The sequence below is a fragment of the Choristoneura fumiferana genome, chromosome 20 (genome assembly GCF_025370935.1).
Source record: "Choristoneura fumiferana chromosome 20, NRCan_CFum_1, whole genome shotgun sequence".
NCBI lineage: Eukaryota > Metazoa > Arthropoda > Insecta > Lepidoptera > Tortricidae > Choristoneura > Choristoneura fumiferana.
Window position 1 is genome coordinate 12,389,232 of NC_133491.1, and position 23,632 is coordinate 12,412,863.

The following is a 23,632-nucleotide window of genomic DNA, read 5'->3' on the forward strand; positions in this document are numbered from 1 at the left end:
ATTTCAATCATGGGTGTGCAGTAGTCTGCCCGCGTCCAAACTACAGCCCAAATCCTTCTATTCTGAAAGGAGTTGTGCCCTATAGTGGGACGTAGGTATATAGCCCGAAGTGATGACATTTGACATTAGATATCTAGAATAGGGTTGCCATACGTCCCGGTACGCCGGGACATGTCCCGGTTTGAAGCATGGTGTCCCGGCGTCCCGGCCGATAAGCAAATTGTCCCGTTTAAAAAACCATTGTTATTTAGTAGGGGGCTTAGCTATATATAACATAGCCGATAACGTGCTTTTTCCACTTTGTAGCAAAAAGCGCCTACGAACAGAGAACCCGACTGGCGGGTTGCTGGCACTGAATGACTGTTAAAAGTAGTTTTGTGTCTAGGCAAGGACTAAACCTTTAAAGTTATAATAAAAGTTCCTATTTTTCTACTTTTAATACTTCTCCACACTGCGTCTCCACACTTATGGCAACCCTAATCTAGAAATCCATTAAATTCTGTATTCAAAGTTAACCTGCGGTTAACCTTCCTTATGCAGGAAGTAAAAAAAACCCTAGATTTTGCACAGATCAGTACTTAAGCATTAAGCAAGGCCATGGATGTATATAAGATTTGAGAGCATGCAAAGCAAAACTCAAGGTTTCTTACCATTTCCATGGTTATCTAAACAAACTCCAATAACACGTGGATTATTTCCAGGAAGAACATACCTTTGTACTTACTTCTTTTTATTTATACCTATAAGAATTTATGCTTGGGTTAGGTACCTACTTACAGATTATTGTGTCATTAAGTAGGTATTGTAGGAAAGAAATAGTGAATAATACGTCATTAGGAAATATCCATGACCAGTTGACCACGAACACCTGCGTAATGGTTTCAAAACGAAAATAAAAACAATATTATCGATTTCTTAATTTTATTATGTATAGCGATGTTAACGCGCACTGTAAATAATTCGAAAATTGCATCAGACAAGACTTTCACCAATAAGAGCCTTTCTTTTTGGCAGAACGTTCTCATTGGTCGATTTGAAATAAATTTGTTGCAAGCCTCATAAGTGTTACCGTTATACGACGTTTCTTGATAAATCGAGCATCGTTAATTCATTTATTTCACTTAAACAAAAACAAAAAAAATGCATTTTTGTTATTTCGTTTTCTTTTGTTTTGTCACAGAATATGCAAAATGTCAGTAAACTCATATTTTTACCAAGTATTTCAAAGATAAACCCAGAAAAAATCTGCTTGTAACGTGGAATGGAACGTCGCACAGTGATGCCATAGAAAAAAACGTAACATTTCCTGTGCTCTTTCACTGTGTTCCACAAAGTTATAAATGTCAGTTTGCTATTGAACGCCGCTATGGGAAGAGTTAAACCAATTTTACATTCATAGTGTTAGTTTATTATTATTTTAGCAACGTACCATAATCACCCACAATGAGACACAAGTAGAATTCCAAAGTGAAGTTTAATTCTGTGATAAATCCCTTCAAACACTTATACTTTCTCCTGTTCATTGAAAGTCACACGTCGTCGCGAATTTCGCAAGTTTTTATTGCTTACTTTCGGTGGAAGGGAAACGCCGAAAGGGGTGAAAATGGAGAACAGTAAAGCCGGTTCTAGTAAATGGGTGGACGGATCTAAAGGTCAAATGGAGCAGGAGTATGCTGAAGCGGGACGGCCGCGCAAAGAACCCTTCTGGGTTTTCGGCTACGGTTCCCTTTGCTGGAACCCTGGGTTTGAGTACCAGCAAAGCGTTACGGGATACGTGAAGGGATTTTCCAGAAGATTCTGGCAAGGAAACACCACGCACCGCGGGACAGAACAAAAAGTATGTACTTTAACTTTATTGTCTCTTTAAAATGGCTTCAAAATTTGAGTGTTCTATTTTCAAATTAAAATAAAGTACTTTAAAGAAACAACTGATTCATACAAATTTCACACCAAAATCAGACCAAACTTTCACATGTTTTTGGCAGAAAGGAATTTGCAGTTACACCTTCAGTGATAAATATTTTGTGGATCCAGACATATAAAATTAATTTCAATATTTTTTAGTAACTTATGTTGACTTCCACCATTAACTCTCATATTTTAATTTCTTGAATTTCTTGGACTGAACAACAACCAACATATTTTACATGTTTTACTGAGTTATTTTAAATAAATGTTAACTGTTTATTGTTATTTTACCAACTATAAATAAGTTTACAAATCCATTCAAATTTTGAAAAATAAAACAATAATAAGCAGTAAGTTTACTATGAGCTAGTATCATCCTCGCATATTATTCATATTCATATACATCTCACTGCAGGCCTCCTCTTAGAATGAGAGTGCTTGGGCCATTTTTGCCATGCGGGCCCAGTTTGGATTAGGAATTTCACACAGATTAAATTTCTTACACAAATTTATGTGTGTGTAGATGTCTTCAGCATGTATTCCTTCTCAATGAAGGTAATAATTTTGCACACAAATTCTAAAACACTCAAATTCACAATCCTCTGCTTGAGAAGCCATAGGTCAAACCGCTCTTCATCACATCATTAGTATTCTGTCCGCAGCGACATCTAAGGATTGAAACTCAGATTCCGCCATGATCTCTTTATTGACATCTCTGTCTAACATACTAAAAACCTATTTCTATCACTTTTATACATCCCTCAACCCCAACTATTCATCTTGCTCATTCATCAGTATTTGTCACATTCTATACCTTTCTATCATTACTAGTGATCGGCCATCGGAAGCATTTTAATGTCACTTTGACATTATATTATAAAAATGCCAGACACAAGAGCAATATAGAATTTTGGGATCACTGTTCACTGTTAAGGTTAATCGCCGCATAAAACACTCAAAATTATACTTCAACCAGCCAAAGAAACAGAAATAGCAAAATTAGATTTTGTCTACATCCGCCATCTTCGAATCAAAAAATTAACTTAATTTTATTTGTTATAGTAAATAATCATTATTTTTTTCTATGTTTAATATTGTCAATTGATTCCTTTTAACATTGACGATCCACTTATATGTATAAAGGAAACAACCATTCAACATTAACAGATGTGAGAGGTGCATAGTTGTAAACTGATATTTCGTTGTTATCATTAAATAAATATCATGGGACAATTCACACCAATTGACCTAGTCCCAAAGTAAGCTTAGCAAAGCTTGTGTTATGGGAACTAAGCAACGGATAAATATAATTATATAGATAGATACATACTTAAATACATATTAAACACCCAAGACCCGAGAACAGACATCTGTATTTTTCATACTAATATCTGCCCCGACACGGGAATCGAACCCGGGACCTCAAGCTTTGTAGTCAGGTTCTCTAATCACTGGCCATCTGGTCGTCATTCAACTTTCTAACTAATAAAAAAACATAAATTTTTAGTAGGTAAAAAAATTGTGCATGAAATTAAATAGTCATTTCCATTAGCCATTTCCAAATTGACATAAAATGCTTCCGATGGCCGTTCACTACTCATTTCGTTTCAACATCCACTGTTGGGCATACGCCTCCTTGAACCACTGGGCTACCATGATTGGAATACACAATGTCATAGTTAAATTCTAAGCATCATAATCATTGTTGTCATAATTTTATGACATTATGGCTCTTGATTAAGACTTTACTAGAAAAGCAAACAATTGCGCTAGTGGCATATCTAGATAATAGGTCATGGGTGAGACAAAATATTGATGTTCTCATTTATTATTATTTTGCTTCCTGTGTAAAGCCGAGTTTATCGTGCAATTTGCATTACATTGCGGCGCTCGATTGACCACTACAAACTCGTTGGCTTTACGGCCTCACAAAAAATCACCCCCACTTTACGTCTATGGGAGTACTTACACTAAAAAAAATTTTTTTTGAAATTTTTATTGTACCATTTTGTCGGCATAGTTTACATACATATTCGTGCAAAATTACAGCTTTCTAGCATTGATAGTCCCTGAGCAAAGCCGCAGACAGACAGACAGACATGGCGAAACTATAAGGGTTCCGTTTTTGCCATTTTTCCGGAACCCTAAAAATCAAAAATAACACGTTGTTTATGCGTCTAATAAAACAAAAAGAGTTATAAGTATAATCCTTTTTGTATTAGCGATGCCCGATCCTTGTATCCACATATTAATCCATCAATGATGAGCCTGCAAAGTAAAGACAAACATATCGCCCAATATTATTGGATCAATAGAGCGAGTGATCGAAAGCCTGTTTATCCAAGGGTAGGAAGCTTTTCTATTTCTAGGATGCTAAAAGGTGAAAAGGGTGCGTTTTAGCGTACTTACATAAATGTCAATGCGGGTAATTTTATTTATAACGTCTGTGGGATGTTTGGAGATACTTCGCTACGCGCTGCTTCGTAGGCGGGCGTTAAAATGTCAATTTCTATACCACCCAAAAGAAAATAGGGGTGAAACGGAGACACTAATAAATATATAATATATTTTCTTAAAAGGCCATCTCTTAATAGTCTTCGATCAGTTCTTGTTTCTGTACAAGTTTAGGGCCCATAGAATACGAGTATGGTTAAGTTGAACCAGCTCCACCTCAATCTTTTTGTTTACCAAATAAAACTACCTAATTGTTTATTAAAACTGCTATTGCGTTTTCAATGTGCAATATACCAGGATTGGCTAAGAGTTTCGTTAGTAATTCGTAGGTACGCCACGTGACAAAATAATATTGTTGCAAACCCGAATCGAACTGTAACTAATACTTTTAATATTACTGGCAAAACCAATCAATCAAGACCGTGGAAACCAGTTGTTACACCTGTATGTATCGAATTTGTTTTTGGACCAGTTGAAATTCGAAGCCGATTGTTACTGGCTAGAAGTTCTCATTCAAGCTTCCTTTTTTTCATGAAATGGAAAGAACGAACCCATCACTCAGTAAAGAATCATCCATCATCAGCCTGTATGTGACCACAGTTTTCCTAAAGAATGCAATTTACGGTTCCATGCAGCAAAAGGAAAGGAAGAGGATCACTCAGAAATGATCATGATTCCTAATCCGTCTGCGTAAGGAAGGCGTTATGAAACTGGAAATTCAAGTCCGCAAAACACTGATTTCCGAAAAATAACTGGTGGTTTAATTGCGATCACTTTTGCTGTAGGTATATAGTTAATGGACTACCTTATCCATGCTATATGACTTGACAATGACCCTTCGTCTGACGTTTCATTCATAATGTTATTGGCATTCTGAATATTCGGACGTTGGCAAGCGACCAAGGATGCGCTTTCTTGTGGTCTTGTGGTACGATTCCATACGATGCGATGGGTCTGAGTGCTTCTAATATTTTTACATTACTGTCGTCCAAATTAATTACGGCTTCGGGTGACCAGAGGGCTGGCTTTTTCTTAGCATTAAGATTAAGCATTGCCATACAGCGTGGTATGGTAATGCTGCCAGCCTTCGGGGCACCTTACCACCTGGCAGTGATTTTGGGCAAATTTTTCATTTATATGTTTAGTTTGCATGTAGTTTTAGTTACCTTTATTACCTTTATTTTGATTTGTACTGTTTTATGTTTTATTAATAAATATCCATTATATCATTTTTAACCGACTTTATAAAAACGAGGAGATTATCAATTCGGTTGTATTTTTTTTTGTTGGCTGAAAATCTAATTGATGAATGTTGGTGGAGGAGGCCTATGTCCAACAGCGTCCTACGACTGATATGATGATGATGAGGATGGAGCTAAGCACGTGTCTGGTGCCGAAGCAGCTTATTCACTTACTCGTAAGACGCTTCGTTAAACACCAGGTTGTGATGAATCATTAACACAAAATGGCTGACCTCAATTTATTGATAAACTAAGGTCGCGGATATATTTGGCGTTGGTAACCAGTTTTATTACAGGTCTGTACGAAGAATTCAATGCGTCTGTTTTATTATACCTAATTATCATGTGGCAGAAAATTGTGCCGTGTTTGAATACTTGGTTTTATACGTTAGGTAGGTCAAACTGTATGTGTCTAAGATAAATTTTATTAATCGAACAACGAAATTCATTAAAAACCGCGAAATTAACAATTTTGGAAAGACTACTGCGTAGGATATTTCTTTATTTGTAGGACCAGTCCTTCGTGTTTGCTTATATTATAAGCAACTAAATTCACGCGAACGAAATGACGCACGAGAAAAACAGAAATGCAATTGGTTTCTCCAACAACATACATAACCTTCTACAGATAAAACGGTGTAAAGTGCATTAAGTATAATAAATTAATGGTTTAATGGGTATATTGAACCATTTCACGTTGTAAACGAATGTTCCAATTATTTCGGACGCCCAAAAATATTCTCAAAGCTGATTAGCTAGCACGAGATCCACATTTATTTATAAAAACCGCGAATTTTGACGTAGTTAGTAGCATGCTGTCCGTTCGTGCTACGATACCAAACAAACGTTACACTGGGAAAATTCGGAACTATCTATATTTGTGGGTAAATCGGCTCACGTGCGAAGATAGTGGCGCCCCATATGAAGGCAGATTAAAATTGTGTTCTTAACGACCATTTGTAAACAGTGTGTATAACTAAAATAGACAGGTGTTGTACTAAAATCAATTATTTAACGCAGTTTAAATTCAAAGCATTGAAATTCTGTATTTAAATGGAGTCCATTATCACCACTTGCCATTACATGTTTTTCCACTTATGTAATTAGAGTATCAAAACAAGCTTTCGTTTAAAATGTGGAATTAATGGCAAGGTTTTTGATTAAAACAAGAAAATGTGACAATAATATAAGCGTATGAAATACGAATTGTTATATCATAACAATTGAAATTCAATGGGGCGATGAAAAGTCGATTGCTTTCATGCAAATAATTAGTAAATGGTTTGGTATATCCGTAACCATAATTGTTAACACACATAAAATATGTCATTACATTATCATACAAAATCTGTGGAAAATCGCATTTTGACGGCTCATAATTTGGAAAAATTGTTAAAATACGTTCGTCATCTTTCTTTTGTAAAAAAAAGTGTTGGTTTTCTTTTAAGCAAAATTCTAAAATATTTTTTTGGTTTGTTGCAGCCCGGCAGAGTAGCTACACTAATAGAAGACCAGGAAGTGAGTATGTTTAAACATATCTGCGTAGATTTATCTATTTCTTGCACCGTGTTATTTTTATCACGGTGTTGTAGGTTGTCTCCCTTTCGATTCGACGCGCGAACATTATATTATGTTTACTGATCTCTTTTCTAAATAAATGTTTGGACTTTGGGTCCACTCCGTCACGATTCTTGTGTTTCTAACTAGTCTGTAGACGTAGGAACATTTGTTGAACATGTGTTTATCACTTGTCAGTTCATAGAAAGAACTCATTTAAGGCAAGTCTATCAAGTATTACATTCTTTGTGGATAAGCTATATACCTAATCTCAAGAAGTTTCAGTTCCGTTTTTTTTAGACTATGTCAGGGCTCCAAACTGAAACTAAAAACTAAAATAGTTGAAATAATAAAGTGTGTCAAAAAAGTACAAATAAGTAAATAACTTTTTGCTTTTTTTGCTGGCTGTGCTTTTTGTTGACTGTACTTGCATTGTCACCCAAACTGCATTTGCATATCAAATATCAAGTCGATACCATTAACCGTTGAAGAGTTCCGTTCTGCGCAGACGATCCTGGCCGGACTACCAGGATGTCACTACCAGATTATTGTTTTGTCACGCAATTTACATAAGTATGCCAATTTCAAGACAATCTGACTACTAGAAGTGGGTCAAATTTAACTTACAAGATTTGACCCGCGCATATATTAAAAATACTTTGCAAGTTAATAAAAAGCATTTGAAATGATGAATGATGATGATGTTTTCTATACTGCTTAGGGCAGAAGTACCGTTTGTGGCCACTGTACCGTCTATGGTCATTTATTGTTTAAATATACGTTTGAAATAAATTTATAGTAATAAATCATTATAAACTTTATTCGTTTCAGTATAAACTTTTGAAAACTCACTAAATATGTTATTTTAATACTATAACTTTTTATATATGACTTCAAATGTCAACTGGCCAAAAACGGGCTTAAGGTGGCCAAAACCGGTACTTCTGCCCAATTATGTGTTGGTGTTCAATAAAGAGTTATTGTACCTATTGTATTATAAAAAACTAAAGAAAGTATGACAAAAAATCTAAATTTAGACAAGTAATTTAGGAAATCGACACACAATCTAGTTCAGGTCACCTTTTGTCATCCAATTAAAAGTTCCATTAGAAAGACCATTAGAAATTTCACTTTTGCATAGTTTTTGTCTGTATGTACAATTTGATCATTCACAAATACTTTAATCCACCATATAAGATCTAGTTTCCAACGGTTTTAAACCCTGATAGTTTTATTTCAGTGTGTTATCCAAACACTGTCGCCATTTTAACCTCCTTTCGTCTGTTTTTGTTATCTTACTGGATAGTACGTTTATTATGTTCTCGTTTCGTATTAGTAATTTTATTATTATTTCCTTAAGTACGTCATTTGTATTAAAAATATTGTGATTTTACGCAAAATTTAATTGATAGCATGATGCATTTAGTATGATGATTGTTATTGTCTATATGATTCGATGGCGTGGTACCGTAACAACTTAACCCCCACTGGGTTGGCAAAACTTGTGTACTGCCAAGCAAGCTGATTCATGTACCAGGGTGGAATCTTTTGATAATCAATTCCACTTGAAATTTATTACCTTGACAAAAGAATAGGGTGTCAAGTAGCACAATAGTTCCACCCTGGTACGTGATTCAACTTGTTCGACGGTGCCTACTTTAACTGCAACGAAAACATACCCAACTCACGATTTCCTCATTCTCCTTGTTGCCTAGCAAGAATGTTCACTCCTTGCTACTGCAAGTCCATGGCGTTTTGTATTTATTATCTCAAAAAATCCAAATTTAAACTTGATTACTTTAACATTATCACTAATAGAATGCCAAAGGTGTTTCATTCATAATTTTTTCTTGCTTAAATACGTTATTCTGATCTCTTTCATTCTAATTCTCCATTAAAGAATTGGCTTTTTCCAGGTCACTTTCATTAATGACTTCCTTGCTATATTTTTTCGGTTCGTCTGTTCTTACCGCCGTCATTAGAATCAAATTTAACGGTCCAATGGCCAATAATCATTTGCCTATTCTGTTTGTCGGTCACTTCGGTAATTACCAAATTAGGTCGCATTAGCGTTGGATTAACTAAAATTGTGTTGAGTCTGAACTGTCATTCGAAAATGTCGGGTTACTTTTAACACATTACAGACCGGATTATGGGTCGGTATCAAAACGACTGAATCTACAAAATGACCTGTTCTGCATAAGGACTAGATCGCAAAACGAATACAGATAGTCTATATAATCAAAATGGTTTTACTAATGTTTCGTCAAATAACGTTTGGCAAACTATTTCATTTCGCAACTTTTCATTTCGCTTAAAGGGTTCTAATGGCCCTGACATCAGTCCTGAAATAGTTACAGTTTTAGAGTTTGCGAAATAAAAGGTTAAGAAATGAAACAGTTTGCCAAACGTTAGTTGCGAAATGAACGGATACCATCAAAATGACATGGTAGCAACACGACCACTGAGCAAAAAGGCCTTCATCTCAGAATCGTATAGTATCAAAACTTTTTGTAGCTACGCAGTGCAATTAGTACATCGCTAAATATTATGATATTATTGTGTGATAATTTTTTTCTTCATCATTCTCAAAAATATCGATTATTTAGCACAAATAGTGCGAAAATAGAGATAAATCCGTCTAGACGATAATCTGTTATTGTTACACAAGTGCTGGCTCATGGTGTCTGTTATCTTATCTCGCATAACCTTATTTTACATTATTTGTGAACTGGCTCTTGCTCTGCCCGCGACTTCCTCTGTGAAGATTTTTTTTTTATTATCATCAGCCGGAAGACATCCATTGCTCAACAAAGGCCTCCCCCTTAGAACACCACCATGAACGATAGCTCGCCTCTTGCATCCATACTTTCGTACATTATTATAAATGCTAAAGTAAATCTGTCATCCTGTCTGTTACCTTTTCATGCTCAAACAACTGAACCGATTTAGATGACATTGGTAAGGAGATAGTTTAAAACCCTGGGTTAGGCTTAAGTTTGAATTCGCTTAGTTCCCGCGGACCACGGTGCATCGGCTGCAGACCTCTTCCCCCTACCTAGACGTATCCAGAGGAGAACGCCTCTTATGGCCACATAAAGTTTACAAACCCGACATTTATTTAAATATCAATCATAACAAGAGACGAAAGTGGTTAAAAGCAAATAACAGCACATGTTAAGCATATCTCAATTGTTATTAGAATAATAACAAACGCACGCGCATTATATGCACGTGTTAGTACGACACGTGGATACTGAATGCATGACAGAGGCTTCATGCACATTCAATTAAGCTGACTAAAGTAATCAACATTTCATGGGAACCAATTCAATGGTATTATTGTAAAACTCTTTATGTACATAAAAACACATGAAACTAACAGAACAGGATAAGTAATAAGATGTACAAAGGCGATGAGGTGGTGGGATGTTCAATGGTGTGTGCGAATTTCCCAATCCGCACTGGGCTTGCATAGGAACTGCAGCATAAAAACCTTCATTCTGAGAGCAGGTATACATGTGCCCAGCTGTGGGAAGTATAAAGATTGAGATGAGGTCACATTTCGATCAAATAAAGTGCAAAACTTGACGATAAGATCTTGCCTATCATGTGCAATCAATAACTAGAAAGAAACAAGGTTATGCAAACTTAATAATTTCATACTTTGATAAACCATAAGATAACCGTTAAATATTGTTTACTATGATATAAAACAAAAGAGAATGTACCTAATGGATGCCTTATCTTTCCAAGTGCACTGTTTGTAATGAATTAGTGTATTAGTAAAATAATATTTGCACATGCATTATATTTTAAAACCGATGCTTAAATGAATGGCACTTGAATAAACATAAATAGAAGGATAACATTTATAATAATACCGTGGATAATCCTCCACGAGTATTATATACACAGCTGTTGAGGTTAGTTTAGAATATTTTTTTTAATTCGACCCTTTCTGATGATACCAAATTTGGTTCCACCGACAACTGGAAATACCTACCTACTTAATTCAAAATTCACGTGTGAGATTTGAGCAAAAAACGTAATAAAAGAGATAAAAATAAAATAGAGACAATTAATACAATACACAAAATGAAATATCCTTGAAACTGACAAAATAGTCAACTGTATTTTAAAACGTATTTAGTTTTTATTTATTTCAAAATCAAAATATCAACAGTAAATTAGGCACATATTTAGTTTTCATATTATTATTTTATTTTATTGTTTTTATTCTAGTAGGTGCACGTTAACTTCTATTTCTATATGTAACCACGTATTACTCCTGGCAATTAATCATTAACTTACCAAATAAATAGTGAAAGTATGCATCACCACAAGATAAGATTTTAGGTAAAATATGCAATAACACGGATGAAAAGGGCTAAATATACAATTGTATTACTTATAACCCTTGTAAATAAACATCGCAATGCGCTGAAATGTCTCAGTATAATTCGCATGAAAAGGATTTGGTTATTGGCACGAAGATGTGCATCCGCCAATTTCCAATTTGCTATCGTCATGCTCATGCCAAGTGATGTGGTGTGCCACGTGACTATTGGCTGTCGTTTTGCTTGCTGTCACTGAATTGTGGCATAATGGTACGGTATTTCGCTTAAAACTTTGTACAATGCTCTTTTCCTTAAGTATATTTATTGATAACGTCTTAGAGTGCACATTAACTCACTCTTTATTATTAAAAGCTTTTATTTAACTTGCAATGTATCTTGTATACATATACAAGATGTAAGTATTTATGTACCTATGTATGTGCGGGTCAAATGTTGCAAGTTCAATTTGACCCACTTCTAGTAGTCGGATCGTCTTGAAAATTGGCATACTTTTGTAAATTGCGTGACAATACAATAATCTGGTAGTGACATCCTAGTAGTCCGGCCAGGATCGTCTTCGCAGGACGGAACTCTTCAACGGTTAATGGCATCGACTTGAAATTTGGTATATGCAAATGTAGTTTGGGTGACAATGCAACGACAGTCAACGAAAAGTACAGTCAGCAAAAAAAGCTTGTTTAAAAATGTTTTTTTTACCAAAAATTTATCATTACTGTAAGTTATGTGCAAAAAAAGTCGGCCAGTACTTGTATTTCGTGTAGCAGTGTCAGTGACTTGTATAATTGTGTTAATTGTAGCTTTAATTTTCCAACTAATAGGTATTCTATGTATCTCTATTTTATATGAGCCTATTACTTCAGTAATGTTTTTGTTATTACTTTGCTTGCCCTGTGTTTCAATATCTTTGTATTTTTTATATATTTTTACTTTCCATCGTCTAGCTCGATGATCTTTCTAGCTTTAACTACTAGACGCACGACTTGACTATATATCATTATTCACTAGTTGCATACAACAGCACGTCAAATGAGTTTATTTTTTGTATTTACTGTCTAAAAAGGCGTTTATTTCGCCAATAATATACCGATAGTGATTTGTCATAAGAATGACAAACTGAAAAATCTCCCGGCCTTTTATATCACTCATACAAAAGACAACTACAAATACAGACAAATGCCTTACATATTCGAGAAATTTCAAGTAGATATGTATCTTGAAGAGCACTCTTATTGTTTCCCTCAAACAGTTCTCTATTATGATATCACACTATATTATGGTATGTGTAGAGGTAGTCATATCTTATATTGTTGTGCGATATGGGACTTGTTTCTATTAATATCTTATACAACAAAACGTCATTATTTGCGGTCCCCAGGTCACTTTTGTTATTGTTACTGAACAATGAGGGTACTTTATCGGCGCTATAATGGATAATATAAACACCATGAGTCATTGTCATCATTTTTCGCTTATTAGTGTTTTTAGGCAGTTGTTATCGTAAAATAAATTTGAAACTGATTTTTTTTTTCAGAAGCGCTCTTATTCTGAGAGGAGGCCTAAAGTAATAAAATCATAATTTGTTTTTCATCAACATTTGATAACAACACCTGGTTAAAGTTCACGGTGGATGCAGACCGCTGCCAACCGAAGTAACTGGAGGTCTATGGGGGAGACCTATGTCCAACAGTGGACGTCCTACGGCTGAGATTATGATGATGATAACAAATTTGAACTGGGCAATAACCAATTAGGAATAATTTAAGTAAAACGGTCGAAAAATCTAAATTTGAATGACTATAAAAAAATACTGCTACGATAAGTAGTGCTTCCCAGACCGTTCTAGTCTAAACCCTTTACGATCAATCGTAAATTCCTTTGTCGGATCCTTTGTTACATTCTTAGCCATTTGTAGGTTATTTTCAGTCACTATCAGACTTTCTGTCGCTGTCTGTCTGTCTACTACATTGTAAAGCGATATATCCACCTATTCAGAACGGTATCTCTATTTTAATCTCAAGTGATATCTGTTGTCATTCACCATATTTTTGTTTATGGTTCGTAGTTTGACAGGGGTTTTAAAAGTAAATCGCTTCTGTTCAATAGAATGTAGTTGTAAGAAAATATTTACCTACCTATTTATTCAATATCGATACGTTGCTACAGAATTAATGTCTCGAATAACTTTTTTTTTTTTTTTAGATTAATTTGTCCAGGGTTTAGTCTCCTTACGAAATTATTCCCAAATAAAATTGTATTTATGATTGCACCTACTCGTACTAGTTCTCATCATTAACATACCATATGCAGTATTTTTTTCATAACAGCTCTTATTTGCAGCTTGTTATCACCTAGAAACAGCACTAAGTGTAATTTTCCGAACCATTAACAGCCCGCCACTTGTCCACTTTGCGTGATATGATATTCACGTGCCACGGATAATGTAAATATTCGCACAATCTTATCTTAATATGCTAAAACCTGTCAAACGGATCTTAATCATAAATCTACTAGTTATTTTCCGTCTCTGCGTTTCTGGGATTCCATGCGAACATGATCTTCCTTCAACGGAAGAGACTCGACAATTTTGAGACTCTTTGATGTCAAAAGTTGGAGACAGGTGTCGCATTTCTCTGTTTATCGTTACCGTGATATTTATTTTATGACTAGTGTTTATCCGCGGCTTCGCACGCGTAAACTATTCGATCCGGGACTTACAATTGAAATTCTGGGATTTTACAAATATCCCGTGGGACTTCCCAAAAATTACGTCATAGTTTTCACTGACGTTGCATTAAAAACAACCGTGCCAAATTTCATGACTAAGCCCAGCGGTTCTTATTTTGTGATTTTATCCCTATTCCGTGGGAATATCGGGATGAAAAGCAGCCTATGTTTTATTCCAGATGTCCAGCTATCTACATACCGAATTTCATCCAAATCCGTCCAGCCGTTTTAGCGTGAAGGAGTAACAAACACACGCGCACACACACACACACACACACACACACACACACTTTCGCATTTATAATATTAGAAGGAAGTGGATGTCGAAACAAGTAGTCTGGTAACGAGGTCGAATAAAAGAGAGCTACAGTTGATATTTTACCCAATTTGAGAGCGCGATCTATATATATATTTATCAAAAAGAAATAACCCCATTACTAGCATCAACAACCAATGCGCTGTATAATTATTTTTTATTTTTTATCTTCGCTTCCTTCTAATAAATAATAATAATAATTATCATGGGACACTTGACACCAATTGACCTAGTCCCGAACTAAGCAAAGCTTGTACGATGGATATTAAGGCAACGGATAAACATACTTATATGGATAAATACATACTTAAACACATTAAATATCCAAGACCCGAGAACAAACATTCGTATTATTCATACAAATATCTGCCCCGACCGAAGCTTCGTAGTCAGGTTCACAACCACAGCCATCTGATTGTCAAAACGAAGGAAACGAAAGAACAACACACCCTCCGGCTATAAGTTTGCTGCCAGGTCGGAAAGTCATAAGGAAAATCTGCTGTGTGGTGGTGTGGTGGCAAAGCAAGCAGGCATTTGGAGTCTAAAGGTTCACAAATTCATAGGCCTGTTTGACTTAAGCAGCTGAATTAACCGTCCTCGTGCTGCCTCGCGGATTGCTCGAAAACCTTCTCCATAAGCTTGATGAACGAGGTACGGATTTAGTTTCAAGTTATGGACAATGGACCTCAAAAACTTGAGTGATTCAGACGTTTCTTTGTTGAAGTCCATATTAAATAATAAAAAATGGCTTTAGCGGGGAAGCAAGGTTTGTAGTTTAATTTGCACACACACACATACACTAAATACTCGCTAGCGCTACACAACTTGTTCGTTTAGTTGTCTACTTTTTATTTCACCAACATTATCCCCCTTCCCATTTTGTTAAATAAAACAAACAATTGTTTGTACCCAGAATCAGGTTTTCACGTGACCAATGAAAACTCTATTTGTAATTTGTTTTTGCTTTTAATATATCATTTTTATTTTATTTTTTATTATTCATTGACAATGGACCTCAAGTCAAGCGGTCTCAGTAGTAGCCCACGCTTCTAGTGTTTTAATACATTCATATCGGTGAGTGAGTACTACTTGTTAACCTCCAGCCACGCTATCGGATGTAAGGTCGAGACCTTTGGTGAATGCAGATACAACCGACTCTTACAGGCCTTATTATCTTGTTACTGAGGTGGGAATTCACATATGCATAATAAGAGAATTTATTGAAATTTCGGATGTTGATCGAAAAAAGAAACACTTAATCACGGCTGAATACATTCCTACCAAACATTACGCGTCTTTAATACTACATATTTTAGTTTTTATTCTGAGAATATAATTGGTTTAATGAGGAAAATATTGATCCGTTACAGTGTACACCACCGCTTCACGTTCCATAAATATTCATATTTAAAAACAACGATCCAAAAAAAAACATCTCTATTCTGAGAAATTTAATGTATCATAAGGATAATCAAAGTTATAATCACATTTTTATTGTTCTCATGTAGTGTGTACGGCTCTTTTAATACTAGCAGTTAGAACGAGAAATCCTGCAAGGGCATTGCAATTTTTGGTACTAACGTCTTTAATATTTATGTGAACGACTGAACTTCTGATTCCAATTTTTCCAGAGATAAGACCAAGTTTGATTGATTGCCCCAAAACCCATACATAGCAAATGCCACAGAAATCGTTAAAGCCGTTTCCGAGAACCCCAAAATAAATAAATATTCACAAGCACCGTGATGATTTGATTTTGATCATATTTGTGAAAAAGAGAGTGTTTCTTTCTTTCTTGTGAACGAAACAATTCACAATGTCGGAAAATGAAGTTATCGAGAAGCACATATATACAAAAGAACAAAGAAGCCTTGTAATCCGAAGATTTCTAGAAAGCCACAGACGGCAGTGTCAGTGGACTTAACGGTCATTGTCACGGTTAAGCCGGCGACCGATTTGCTGCATGCATCTTCAGCCCTTGCAGTTTTGAATACACGTGACAACGTTGTATTGTCATGTGATATTAAACAAAACAAACATCTGTCACGTGCTGGATATTAGTCAGATGGCTATCTCCAACAATGTTGCCTTGCCAGATCAAATTCAATAATATTTGCTTTTAATTTACTTCTTATTGATAACCAACCGGCTTCATGAGCGTTGCGTTGGAAGAATTATCATAAGATACGGGGAATCGGGATATGCTGCGATATTAATTAACCCACCAACCTTTTGCACTCTTTTTTTAGGTACCTAGACCTAGGTGTTTTATATCACCATGTGATTTCGTATAATTTATCGTTATTAAGTTTAATTTGTTTTAATTGTTACCATCATGGATTAAATTACTTTCCTTTCATTTTATACGTCTGTTTCTTTATCTAGTGCAAATTGTAGGTCATCTAGTACAAATGCATAAGTTACAACTTGTGTAAAGAAATTGGATCTCTCTCTTTATCTTTCTTTAGGTCGGTTCAATGGAAGGACACTTTATATTAAATCTTATCTTATGTAGCAGATATAAGTGCGATGTTCTTAGGTACCTCACTCACCGTTCACTCACCCCACTCACTCACTCGTCATTGCGAACGTATGTCTTAATTCGAGTCCGAACAACGGGTCCTGAATTACACACAATCTTTCACTGCACAGTTAGATTATGTGCTTTCCTACTATAACGTCACCAAATTATCCACAAGTCTGTCGTGATCTTTAACTCTTTTGTTTTTGTAGTATTTCCATTTTACTAATATTTTTTGTTATTGTCAGTCGTCTGTTTACTTGTCTCCTTTTTCTGTGGATTAATGCCCTCTTGATCTTCAACAATCAATGTAAATATTGAACACGTGTTTTGTACTGTCGCCAACTTCTGTTGAACCACTATGGAACAATCTTAGGTTAATATTGCTTATGTTTTGCAACATTTTGCTAAACAGTCACGAGAAATTAGAATGCTGTTTGTATTGCTGAGAAAACGATGTTTACTCGGAATCTAATTAGATTCTTTAAAGGTTTATCCGAAAATGTAAATCAGGAAAATAAATGAATGCCTTGTCAATTCAATGCTTTTCTTTGTTCTTATACATAGTTTAAACTAAAACTGGCGTTATTCTTAGATGAGAGCATAACTCTAGCTAACACAATTAACTTTAAATTCGCGAATAACATATTATCACGAGCATATTGTTGCGAGGCCTAATTAAAGGTCACTCGCATATTATTACGTTTTAACACTTCCTTATTCGAAATATCATGAAATCTGTAAAAGAAATCTTTGTTTTCATTTGCTTAGAATATATTATGTTATATAAAACATGCGAAGAACTCTTAAAAATAACGTGATCGTTATCTTTTCTTTCAGGGTATCACCTGGGGCAAAGCATTCCTCGTGGCAGCTGAAGACACGGCAGCCCTACCTTACCTCAGTACTCGAGAGTGCCAACTCGGAGGCTACAGGACCTACATAGTCAACTTCCACGCCCGCCCCTCCTTCCTATCATCGAGCACAAATAATGACAAAAAAGATGCAGTCCTGTACATAGCAGTCCCAGAGAACCGACATTGGTTAGGTGCCGCTCCCCTACCAGATATTGCCAAACAGATTCTTGAATGCTCCGGTTCTTCAGGGTCTAACGCCGAATACCTCCTGAGACTAGCCGATTTTATGAGACAAGAGATACCAGAGGCGTTGGACGATCACCTGTTCTCACTAGAAAGGTTGTTGCGTAAGTTTGCAGCCGATATGAAGATATGCTTAAGAAATCTAATGGGAGAAGACGAGGTCAAGGAAGAAAGAGCAGAAGCTAAAGCGGTCGTGCCAAGCTACCAATTCGCTTCGAGGGTGCCTGAGAAGAAGTTACGCTGCGTAAATATGTGATGAGTTTTAAAATGACAAATATATGTATACTATAAGCTCAAATATGCATGAATGAGATGATATTGGAGAAGCGTATGTTTTAATGAATGAAAGAAGGAAACAATGAGAGGGTTTCAATACTTTCAATTTTGCAAAATAGCTCCTTTACGGTATGTGATATTCAAGTCTTTGTAATACCTATAATGTTTGTGTAAGCGAATGATAGTAACACCATTGTTTGAACGTTTCAATAGTGAATGAATTTCAAAATAATTAATGTTTTGTCTCGCTTGAGGATATTTTCTCAAAACATTGTGGGTACACTTGTTTAGTTACATTAAATTATGTTTACAGGTTAAGTGCACTGACGATATTGGCGTGGTTGTTTAAATAATGTGTTACAATTCGGTTGCTACTGATAGTGAATGGAATCGTTATGCTAGTATGGGTATGCCGCGGGATTCCGGGCTCGTTTAGTTAGAAAAGGACTATGGTTGTGTCTTGTTTCATAGTATCAATTGCTATTACGACTGAACGTTCAACGGAATGTTTTTGCTATTGAATAAATTTCTGCGAAATTATGTAAGTCTAAGATTTAAAATAATATTGTATTTACTAACAATGCTGCTATTTAAATGTATAAATTTATAATTTTTTTTCGAACAGATTAATCCGAGCCTAGTGGCGTATCCATACTAAAATTTATATTTGACATCCCGCGACTTGGCAACTGAATCACCTATCACTGCTACATTTTAGATTAGTACACCTACAGATTTATAAATTAATAGTAACTAACGTTTTTCTTTTGATGACCAGGATCCTGCTTACCATATTTGAATTAAAACGTACCACAAAAAATCTTAGGGATACCTAAAATTACAGTTTTCTATAAACTGACCCGTGTTAAACACATTTTCAATGATTGTCTAAGTTTTATTCGTAGCACGGTAAATGTCTACAATATTATAGTCGAACAAGTAAATGCTTAACCTTTCTTTATGAGACACAGTTGCTGCATCAGAATAAACAATAAAGCCAATTGTCACACTAAATTGTTAAGGAAATCTCTGATGTTTTTATTGCACAATTGATACAGAACCTTAGATTTGTATTGGAACTTTTTGGTCAGTTATATATCTTGTTTAAAGGATACTTCAATCAACAGTTTTTTTCCTTCCAAAATTACATTTATTTGATCTTTCTTGCACCAATACGTTCGTGCACTAATATAGAGACAAGTGCTGTGTCTGAAAACAGTTTTTATATGTTTTAAAACTCAGAGCAATAGTAGACCAAATGTCTCAAAATAGCAAATACGATACCTGTATAATCGATACTTAGTACCTACATGGAATGATATTTATTGGAATGAAAATCATTTAATAAGATTGTCATATAGTGAAAGTCGATTCCTTGGGCGATAAATGAAAAAAAAAAAGAAATTGTATGAACTTATTTAACTACACTAGTTATTTTGGGAACGTCTACTCTTAAATTTTGTTACAAAATACAACTAAGCAATGTATTGCAGAGTATGATTTTTGACTATTATTACTAGTTCATCTTAAAAAAAAATGACCATAGATACATCACTTGTCTCAATACTAAATAAAATAAATTTCATGTTTAAGTAGGCTTTGTTAAGTTTAGGTTAAGTCAGACCACAAACGAAACTAGGCTTGACCAAAAATATGAAATTGACAAGTATTATGATATGAATCTAGAGTAAGACTAAGTTTTTATTTTGTGATGTATGTATATTTAAATTAAGTGATACTATTTTTTTCGAGGATGTTTTATGAAGATGTTATGTTTGTTTAAAGTTTTGTTGAATCAATACAGCTTATTTGAAAATTATGAGATGGCTAGTTGTGTTATTATTTTGAGATTTAAGGACAAAGGCTCCGAAAGGGTTCAAATTTGTATGAGATTGTAATTTTTAATTAGTATTTGTATGCAAGCAATGTTCACTAGCATAATTTTGATATGAACAATTTGTATGATGTAGCCAGACGCCATGATTACAACGATAAAGAATAAATTTTATTTACGAAATGTCGTTTTATTCTTAAACAACCATAATTTTTTTTTCTGTCGACTACTCGCGCCACCTATTGAAAAAATACCAAAGTACTTTGAAACTGACACTATACTTAAGTTCAGTATAATTCGGCCGCTTTTCAATAGAGGGCGCGCATTGCACAATCCGTTGTTGTCTTGTGTCTTTGACATGTGATTGTGATGATACTTGCACGCAAACTCACCTAATACAAGTAATAAAATAGTTAAAACCTCTAACTGTCTATTCTAGTGCGATAATCTGATAACTATGAACATTTCTTGTAAGGTTGCCTTGCCATCTAACGGATAGCGGAATTTTATTCAGTAAGTAATGCTGTCACAAACATTTAGATGTCGCTACTTGCTTCACAGTTCTGTTGATGATATTGGGATCAAGAACTAAAATTAAAATATAAACCTTTTACTCAAGATATAAGGTGTACTTTGTAGGCGTCACTGAAAAGCTCTTATGTTCTTTTAAAATACCCATTTATAAAGATGTACAGCTAGATATACAAGGAAAACTGTTTATTTGTTAGAAACTGGTGTTTTGAACTAGTGACTAGTGTGTCACGATTTCGCAACGCGTTGAAACCAATATAACGTTGTATTTCTTAGAATATAATTTTGTAAGTTATTAAGATAGCAGATACTGCAAACATTTTATAAAAATGAAGAAATTGTTGCCATTTAGGATTTTGTTAATATGTTTGCCATTGATTAGTGTTGGACTTTGTCATAACACTGTACCACCAGGTGAGTAATTCCAATTTATAAGACCAAACTATAGAAACCCAAATGTTTCAGTAATGTTGATAAAAAAAAAACAATAATTTTATCACTTTTAAATACTGCACTTTAACGCCATCTGGTTTCCGTGAAACAGGGCATATGAAATCAATCACTTGGGCAAAATTATTGAGTATCATGTGTGAGCAGGGATCGAGTTTTTGAGTGGAATTCATGTGCGAAATTACATTTGAACCATGAACTGGTGAAGGAACAGATCGTGAGAAAACCTTGCAGGTGCAGTGTTTGCACACTTGTGTAGAAATATAATGGTGTGTGTGAAGTTCCCAATCCGCACCAGGTCAGCGTGGGGATTAAGGCAGAAGCCTTCTTCTGAGAGGAGGCCTGTGTCCTGCTGGACGTATATAGACCAAGCCTCGGCCACCTGCTGTCATTCATTATAATTACGTGGACGGTGCGCTTACGTGCCGACAATGCGGACGCAGGTACATTCTTCACAGCAAAGATAGGCTATGTAAGCCATCTTAGAGCGCATGAGCGCCAAACAAGTGACTACCAGTAGAAGTGGTCGCCATGGGCGAAATCGGTCGGACCATCATCATCATAATAATAAAATAGACCAAGGTAAAATGAGAATCTAATTTTAATTACCCTTATATCGATTCTAGGATCATGTATTATAAGGACTAGGATTCTTAATAACGGAGATACTTTTGAGCCCCAGAGATGTTACATATGCGTCTGCCGTAATTCAACATTGCCGGGGTACCACATGGACCCTAAGGACTGCCCGGATCCGCCCTGTGACCCTGCTGAAGCAGTCTCCATGCCTGATAGGTGTTGCAAAGTCTGCCCTGGCACCCGAGGTAAGCAATAGGTACTCGTAGGCAATTTTCTATGTTAAGCACAGTTTAAAAAACCGGCCAAGAGCGTGTTGGACACGCCCAAGTTAGGGTTCCGTAGCCTTTACGAAAAAATCATGAAATATTTTTTAAGGATTTCGTATTGTATACGGAATCTTCCAAGTTTAGGTATATTTTTAACCGGCTTCAAAAAAGAAGGAGGTTCTCAATTCGAGTGTATCTTTGTTACCTACTTTGTTACGCGATAACTCCGCCAATTGTGGGCCGAATTTCAAAATTCTGTTTTAGTTCTAAAGGACATACGCCGAGGTGGTCCCATTGACACCAAGTCAGGATCTGATGATGGGATTTTAGAGAAATCGAAGGCAACCCTCGAATTTTTAAAGCACACCTATAGCGATTTTGGCATTTTTAACATCAAGTCAAGTATTCAGAAAGTATCATTTGGTGAACTGGGCCCTTCTAGTACTAAGGGTCTCTGAGCTTAGCAGCGGACGGGCAGACATACAGACAGACATGGCGAAACAATAAGGGTTCCTAGTTCACTACAGAACCCTAAAAAGGAAGGGGTGATATTTAGGCGTGCATTGCAGCATTGGGTCAATTCCAGGGTAGGCAGTGCCTGAGCTGGGCTGCTGTTCGGAATCAGCGAGTAGGTAAAGCAACTTTATTTGTAACGCATCGGAACACTGACCGACTGAATGACAGGCTGGAACCTCCTTGCCTTCGCCTGTGTTTTTTTTTAAATACAAAATATTTAAATTTTACATACATTAATAAAAAAGTTACGAATGTTTAAAACCGGGATTCAGAAACAACATTTAAAAATCATATCTCCAAAACCGATCTTAGGACCCAAGTTCCAAGGGTGAAAAAATAGCAAATAACCCCAACAACATTCCAAAAAAATGCGACGGTCCATGTACCCTGTATTTTTGAGAATTGGACACCGCGGATCGACAAGCGCCGCGTAGGACGTCCACCAATGAGATGGACGGATGACTTTAAACCCACGGGTTCATGGTGTATACAGGCTGCTTCCAACCGAAGCAACTGGAGGTCTATGGAGGAGGCTTATGTCCAACAGTGGACGTCCTACGGCTGATATGGTGATGATGATTGTGATTTTTAACTTAAGAGTTTATTTCTTACTTTCCAGCACGGTGTAGATTTAACGGCATGACAGTTGAAGACGGAACGACGTTCCAACTCCATCCCTGTGGCTATTGCAATTGTCAAGATGGCCGCCTGACTTGTGACAGAAACTGTCAAAGTTCCGATGAACTTAGCAATACAGATCCAGGGTCATCTTTAAAAGATCATGTTTCACATTTAATTAGTAAGTAAGACAATAGTCATTGTAATTAAATGATTTGAAATGTACTATAAATATTATTGGACAAATTTAAATAAAGTTTTCATTTTTTTTACTAGCGGAGACCAGGGAAAACGTTATTTTTTTATCAATCTGATTTAGAATTTTCTCGTAATATCTCACAGAAACTAATAATACTAGTTGAAAAACTATAGAGTTAAAA

General features: G+C 35.6%; 2 protein-coding genes across 2 annotated transcripts; both read left to right on the plus strand.

Annotated features, from left to right (window-relative positions):
• Positions 1–1,333: 1,333 nt before the first annotated feature.
• Positions 1,334–20,475, plus strand: LOC141439078 (putative glutathione-specific gamma-glutamylcyclotransferase 2). Its single transcript, XM_074103209.1, has 3 exons — positions 1,334–1,837; positions 7,086–7,121; positions 17,923–20,475. Exons 1-3 carry the CDS (start codon positions 1,604–1,606, stop codon positions 18,436–18,438), a joined length of 786 nt encoding a protein of 261 aa, XP_073959310.1. The 5' UTR covers positions 1,334–1,603; the 3' UTR covers positions 18,439–20,475.
• Positions 20,476–21,011: 536 nt separating this feature from the next.
• LOC141438936 (BMP-binding endothelial regulator protein-like) lies at positions 21,012–23,521 on the plus strand. The gene is made up of 3 exons (XM_074103012.1): positions 21,012–21,237; positions 21,900–22,097; positions 23,254–23,521. The coding sequence occupies exons 1-3, from the start codon at positions 21,153–21,155 to the stop codon at positions 23,439–23,441; spliced, it is 471 nt and encodes a 156-aa protein (XP_073959113.1). The 5' UTR covers positions 21,012–21,152; the 3' UTR covers positions 23,442–23,521.
• Positions 23,522–23,632: the final 111 nt, after the last annotated feature.

What these genes read in the sequence shown, in the direction of transcription:
- LOC141439078 (XM_074103209.1), top strand. Translation starts at nt 1,604, where the DNA reads ATGGAGAACAGTAAAGCCGGTTCTAGTAAATGGGTGGACGGATCTAAA. An exon ending in ACCGCGGGACAGAACAAAAA is followed by an intron (nt 1,838 to 7,085) that starts GTATGTACTTTA and finishes GGTTTGTTGCAG; the next exon opens with CCCGGCAGAGTAGCTACACT. An exon ending in CACTAATAGAAGACCAGGAA is followed by an intron (nt 7,122 to 17,922) that starts GTGAGTATGTTT and finishes CTTTTCTTTCAG; the next exon opens with GGTATCACCTGGGGCAAAGC.
- LOC141438936 (XM_074103012.1), top strand. Translation starts at nt 21,153, where the DNA reads ATGAAGAAATTGTTGCCATTTAGGATTTTGTTAATATGTTTGCCATTG. An exon ending in TCATAACACTGTACCACCAG is followed by an intron (nt 21,238 to 21,899) that starts GTGAGTAATTCC and finishes TATCGATTCTAG; the next exon opens with GATCATGTATTATAAGGACT. An exon ending in AGTCTGCCCTGGCACCCGAG is followed by an intron (nt 22,098 to 23,253) that starts GTAAGCAATAGG and finishes CTTACTTTCCAG; the next exon opens with CACGGTGTAGATTTAACGGC.